Raw genomic sequence first — 6930 nt, 5'->3', positions numbered from 1 at the left:
CCACGACTTCCACCCACCACCCACGAGAGTTAGCTACACTCAAATTGAACAAAGAATAAGAATTACAAAAAAATTGTTTTCGATTTGAGTTTCACCTGTTCAAGGCGTTTTTCTATCTTGCATACATTTTAATCTTCTCTTGGGGTTGCCTAGGAAAATGAAACTCGAACTTCAACGAGTCTTTTTATACGATACATTTTCAATTAACTAATCATAAACAACGATAAAAAAATACTCGCAATTAAAGTGAATTTGTGATCAAGTTTGAGGAAAACTCACAAAAAACCGCGTCTTAGAATCGGTATGATAAAATATGCTGGTGTTAATTCAATAGACACGGCGATCAGATGTTTGTATTCAGTTCTTGAAGCGAGACATGAAACAAGACAATAGAGACATGAGGGTCTTTTCCTCGCGGTATTTAATGATCAAAGCTCAGAGCTGATCTCGATAAACGCTGTAGTGCAAGTAGACGGTCTCTGTGAATAAAAATATTTATATATCTAGCCTGTGAACAGGCACCCTACTCGGGAGCCTGTTCGCAGGCTAGTAAATATCTAACACATATCCTAGCAAAAGGAAACCACTGGGTTCGTATCGTTTATGGTTGTGCACATTTCTCGACAACCTTTATTCAACAGGTGTCTATATAGAAATTTTGTTAAAGCTTTTTCACATTTGCTGTAGAATTTGTGAACGAAGAATTTGAAGGTATAAGACTATCCCGCCCTTGTGATTATGTCCGAGTTTTTTTTTTTTTTTTTTCTGACGACTTTCCTTGGCGTTTTTGTCGTGACTGCGTAACTCTGGGAAGTTTAAATCAATGTTGTGGACACAATGATTTCTTTGGGACAGTTGCCAAATTAGACGTGCCTGGCCGTAACGACAGATTTTGAAATTTCTTTTTGAAAACATATAAAACGTGCATGGGAAAGAAAAAAATATATCCTGGCTTATAAAACGTCGCGAAGTTCTACACCTTTTTAATTCCGAAGTCTCCGCAGTTTACCATTTTCTTTATCGGTGTTACCTACGTGCTTTAAATTAGCATGCCCCCTCCTTGTTTAAAACACCAGGTGATTTATCTAAATGGCAAATAATTTAAAATAATTTATTCCACGTCATAAATAAAAAAAAAGCTAGCTGAGCAACTCAACTCGTCACATTTTTCTTGAACACACGTTTGTGAGCGTTTCGAGCAAGAGAAGCAAACATGCAGCCATACAATGCAGATCACCATTTCAGCTACTTTCAGTGTTGCTGTCACTCCAGACCTACGCAACCCAGTTATCCACAGACGTACGAACCGGCTCAGTTCCAAACACAACTGCCGATCAACAAGCCATTTAAATCGCCCTTCTCAATCGAGTCACTCCTCGGAGGCGAGCCAAGCCATGAGTTGGTCACGTTTAGCAGCGTTCCTGTCAAGAAGGACAGCCCTAGTCCCGTTGCTGCTAAACTGAAAGATCTAGTAAGTCGAAGACGAAGCAACAACACATTTGTACCATACAGCTCGCAAGAAAAATCAACGGCGAGTACTGCTACAGAACAGCAGACATCACATCACGGTGAGTCGCAGATCGCTTCGTTACCTTCTTTTTAGGTCGCTTTCTTATACTTCTACAGACCAAAAAAAACTTTTGTGCGCACGGAAATATTTGAGTTACCTATCTGGCCGGGAAAAAACTGCCTCTAATTTTTTTACTTAATCCTGCAACTGTTTATGTAAAGGATTTTGGCATTTTCAGTTTTTAGTGCATGTCCTCCTTGATGCTTTTTACCCCTACATGCGCACAAGGATAGAATATACATTCAAAATTCCAGCACTATAAATAACACAAAAAAGTTTAAGGCTTTTTTATCCTTAAAAATAAGTTTAATAATAAGTTATTTTAAACTTGTTAGCCACGCTCTTCAAAAACATTTAGCCCAGAGTATCTCTTATCATCGCTGTAATTTTTGGCGCATACGATTTTATATTAGCTCATTATTATTTTCGCACATCAAATTTTTTTTTCACGATGTCAGAAATTAAACAAAGTTTGCGGGATAGAGGATTTTCATTTTTTTCTCAACTGAAAATATGAGATCAGAAACAATAGAATCGATTTCCAAGGAATTATCTAGTTATGATCACTCTCCGAAAGTGGTGTGGATCAAATGGGATCAGGCAGTGACTTTTTACAACCAATTTGGTCTAGTTTGCTAAATCATAGAATATATTCAACTGCAAAAGTGACGTAGAAAAAAAAAAAAAAAACAAAGGCCAAAGAGCTCACCTTTTTTACAGAGAATTGTTGGACGACGCTAAAAGAAAAAAAGATATACACCAATTGTCGTTAGGAGGCTTAAAACAAAACGACTTAGTTCACTTATCCAAGGAATTGCTATTTTTTTAAATGATTCACAACGCGCTAAAAGGCAAGACATTTAACGCAATAAAATGGTTACGCTGTTTATAGATAACTTGGTAGGGAAAAAATTGTTTTGTTCTGGGTTCCAAAATGTTTTCAACTCGAAAACGCGCCAGGGGGATTGTCTAGTCTGTGCTTTTACGCTGTCTGAAAGAAACAAACAAAGAAAGAAAATTGTGCACGTGTCTATTCAAGATAGCAGGTAATGATTTTTGGGGGGTCTCCGTGGATTAAATCCATGTAGAGAATAGAGAGCCAAATGTTCTTCAGAAAATGAATAAAGTTTTTGAAAAATAACAAAACAAACGGACCATGATCTTGTTAATAACCCTTTAAGAAAGTTAAACGTTGTAGATTACTTGCAGAAAAAGGCCAACTCTCTCTTTTTTCGACGTTTGATAAACTTGAATTGTTAAAATTATATGACGCCCGCTGTTATCTCTTAGGACTTGCTATATGCTATATGCTGTGAATGGATAAAACAAAGCACCCATGATTACAAAACTATTAAAAAATAAAAAGAACGTATTGTTAAGTTTTCGACAATGCGCAATGTATCTTTTTGGAAAAAGTCTTATAAACGTCGAGAATTTCACTTATATGATGTTCTTCGCGCTACAAATCGCGGAAACATCTTTAAATATTTCTAAGTGCTAAGCATAATGTAAGCTTGCCGCCAGTATAATTTGAACAAAGAATAAGTTATACAAAAAACAAATGTTTTGTAATTGAGTTTCACCTGTTCAAGCGTTTTTCTATCTTGCATACATTTTCTTATCTTGGGGTTGCCTAGGAAAATGAAACTCGAATTCAACGAGTCTTTTCATACGCTACATTTCCGATAAACTAATCATAAACAAAAATAAAAAAATAACTTGCAATTAAAGTGAATTTGTGCTCATGTTTGACGAAAAACCGGTACAACGCGCGTTGAAATCGGTATGACTGAAAATCTACAGCTGTTAATCCAATAGACACGGAATTCGCACACAATTATTGTGCAGGGAAAAAGCGAAACTGTGTTTGTATGGTTCTTTAAGGGAGACATGAAACAAGACAATAGAGACATGAGGGTCTTTTCCTCGCGGTATTTAATGATCACAGCCCAGAGCTGATCTCGATAAACGATCTAGTGCATATACACGGTCTCTGTAAATAAAAGGGATATTTATTTTGCAAAAGCTTGTTACGTAAGTCTTTCCCAGCTTCCGTTGTAATTCCCTCCAATGATCACATTTAACGCAATAAAATGGTTACGTTGTTTATAGGTAACTTGGTAGGAAAAAATTGTTTTGTTCTGGATTCCAAAATGTTTTCAACTCGAGAACTGATACAAAATAGTAAACAAATAACATTGGGTTGTGTCGCTGAGAAACAGGTGACACTGATGTGTTTTACAATCACGCTAAATATTCTCGCTTAAATATATAACACAAAGAGAAAATACATTGCATATCATGAACGCATACCTACATGTGGTTTTAAAACTGATTTTATTTAAACTCAGCCTAGCTACCATAAAAACGGTTTAACTTCACACAGAATAAGCAAAATAGTTATGTCTGGTGGTGGATTGTTTTTATTCAAACAAATTTGATTACCACATAATTTAGCTCTCGAAAATAACAATGTCCTTTCAAAGGCAAATTTCTATTGAGACAAACTAATTTAAGGCGGTGTTATTTTTTTGAGAAGCGCCGCTTCTTGAAGAAAAAAATGGGTGGACAGTGTTTGAAATTTGTCAGCATTTTCGTGCGAAGAATAAATAACTTAAAAATGAAAAGACGCACATTTTTTAGCCGTAGTTAGCAATGAAACGCACCAAAAATGAGTATTTATCAAAATAATGTAGGTCAATACAAAAATGCATCGCTGTGGGAGTATTTTTTAATTGTTTAATAAAAATGACGTTTCTTTTCACGGACTTCGCGATCAGCTCCTGATTGGCTACTTGCAAGTAAAAACTTATTTATGAGTCTTAGCAGCCGTGAGCAACAAAAAAATTGAAATTCCAAATGTTCATTTGTTCCTCCCACGACAACCGATAAAGTTTTCCTGGCGAAGAAAAACGTGCTTACCGCGTACATTTAGCGATAATGGGATAATCTTACTTAATCCCATGTATTTGTTAAATGATTGTGTTTTAAAATATTTTAAGTAAAAAAGTGCGATTTATGTGCAGAAAAAATTTCTACTTTCAACATCAGAGTTAAATGATAGTTAGCGTGTTCTGTACAACGCGTCCATAGCACTTTCACTCACGATAATTTTAAGCCTGCCGCACACTAGAGCAACTAGCTGAGCTAACCGCCTCGCGTGCCCGTTTGCTCAGCAGATTTCTTTCGTGTGCGGACATTTTTCGTGAGAATTTTGCCTCGCGAGGCCTTGAGGAAAATATCTATCGTGTTTTATATTTTTTGCCTCGAGAGGCAAAATCCTCAACGTGTGCGGGCGTCGTGAGCTACTTGCTCAGCCAGATATATCAACTGACCGATAAACACACGCAGAATGCTTACGTGAAACAACATGGCGGCTTCCGAATCAAACTTGCTAAGCACTTTCCTCACTGTCTGCGGTGAAATGTGCAGGGAATAAAAAGGCTGAGCAAACGGGCACGTGAGGCGAAAAGCTCAGCTAGTTGCTCTAGTGTGCGGCAGGCTTTAGTTAGTGTAAATATTGGCGTAATTGTAACACAAGATCAAATAATCAGCAGTTTGTTTGTTTGTGGTTTTGTTAAACCAGTGTTTTAAAATTAAATTTCGTTATCTCACCTGTTGTTCTTACCCGGGCGCTGAAATCAACAATGTCTAGACTGAGAAAATTATCCTGAATTATCTTCATTGTCTATTGATATTTTTGTGCAATTTTTTTTTTCGTTCTCTCATACTAAATGTGACACATTAATTTTGACAAAAAAGTCATCATTTTGTAGGATTATTTTATAGAAAGGTCTTTTTATCAATCCCCTATATGACTGGTTAGCTTATTGTTTTTTTTTTGTTTTTTTAAGCTGCGCTATTCAGAAAAACAACGTACTAAATTCTTTGCATGCTTAGATCGAAATTAAAGTGTAGATTTTTTTTGAAGTGATTTAAACAACGCCAACTTTTTTGCCCGCTTTTCGTTAAGGTCAAATAGCAGAAAATGGCCGTAAATATCGCGAAACGAATAATAATACTGTTCAGACGTATTAAGTTTGTCAACTGATAAATTTAACACCGGCACAAGTTGCCTTTGAGCAGGCTCTCTTTAGGAGCAGTGCGCGAGTTTCGGCGAGCAGAGCGACGCGAGCCGCTGAGTCGACGAGCGAAGATGGCCTATGGACGCGTTGTACAAAAAACAATAACTACCATTTAACTCTGAGGTTGAAAGTAGAAATTTTCTTCCGCACTTTCCTTTCTCTTTTTCTTCATTTCTTAGCTGGCAATTATAATTATGACCAATTCCTTCAGCTATCAGTTAAAAACCATCCATACCCTCTTGATATTATGAACATTCTACAGCCCTAAATTCACTCTTTCTAATTTATTTTCTAGATGATAAGCCCGTGAATCACACTCCAAAGGAAGACGCTGGCTTTGTGTGCAATCATTTCAAGCATAAGCGACCCCGCACCATGTTCACCTTAATTCAACTGCAGAGAATGGAGCGAGAATTTGTGCGCCGTCAGTACATCACTGGTAGTCAGCGACTGAATTTGGCTGCGGAACTTCAGCTTAGCGAGACGCAAGTTCGAGTTTGGTTTCAGAACAGGAGAATAAAATGGCGCAAAGAGATGATTGAAAGGCAGCTTTTTCATGGATATTAGGTTCCAAGAAAGCAGGAAGTCAGCTTGATTTATAAACGGACGAGAATCTGTTCGGGAACATTTTGCATTAAATAAAACGGCCCATTTGTGACGGCTTTTTTGATAGTGATAAATCAGCGAGCTAAGGCATGCTAAGGTGTATCGGTAACTTTACAAAACGTTAAGGGTTATTACATTGTGTAAGGCAGCTAGACGAGTAGGATTAAGAAGTTCGAATCACCTTGTACAGCATAATAAACAATAAAACATGAAAGTACTGCTTAGTTGCTTTTATTTGATTGGTTACACAGTAGGGTTCCATCCCTAAAGTTAGAACCACCCTGCACAGCATAATAAACAATACAACATGAACGTACTGCTCATGTGAATGGTCACACACTCAACAGCTTTTATTTGAATTGTCACACACTAGGGTTTGATCCAGAGACTTAAAAGATAGAACCACCATGTAGAGCACGACGAACAATACAATATGAGAGTACTGCTGATTTGAATGGTCAGACAATAGTGTTTCATCCACAAATTTAAAAGTTAGAAACACCTTGTTCAGCATAATTAACAGTACCACATGAAGGTACTGCTCAATTGCTTTAATTTGAATGGTCGGCGGCACACAAGGGTTTGATGCCTCAAGTAAGAACCACCTTGTATAGCATAATAAACAGTACCACATGAAAGTACTGCTCAATAGCCTTTATATGAATAAAC

At 37.0% G+C, this 6930-nt stretch overlaps 1 protein-coding gene across 1 annotated transcript; it reads left to right on the top strand.

Annotated features, from left to right (window-relative positions):
- The first annotated feature begins 1121 nt into the window (after positions 1–1121).
- On the top strand, positions 1122–6480 carry LOC144642653 (uncharacterized). Its single transcript, XM_078501678.1, has 2 exons — positions 1122–1568; positions 5951–6480. Exons 1-2 carry the CDS (start codon positions 1214–1216, stop codon positions 6220–6222), a joined length of 627 nt encoding a protein of 208 aa, XP_078357804.1. The 5' UTR covers positions 1122–1213; the 3' UTR covers positions 6223–6480.
- The last annotated feature ends 450 nt before the right edge of the window (positions 6481–6930 follow it).

Source organism: Oculina patagonica, chromosome 2 (assembly GCF_052425735.1).
Source record: "Oculina patagonica isolate OP01 chromosome 2, crgOcupat, whole genome shotgun sequence".
Taxonomy (NCBI): Eukaryota; Metazoa; Cnidaria; class Anthozoa; order Scleractinia; family Oculinidae; genus Oculina; species Oculina patagonica.
Note: the sequence above shows the minus strand (reverse complement) of the source record. Positions and strands in the feature narration are given on the sequence as shown.

Excerpts from the sequence above, each read along its gene's own strand:
- LOC144642653 (XM_078501678.1), top strand. The coding sequence starts at position 1,214 with ATGCAGCCATACAATGCAGATCACCATTTCAGCTACTTTCAGTGTTGC. Across the intron at positions 1,569-5,950 it reads ACAGCAGACATCACATCACG|ATGATAAGCCCGTGAATCAC; the intron begins GTGAGTCGCAGA and ends TTTATTTTCTAG.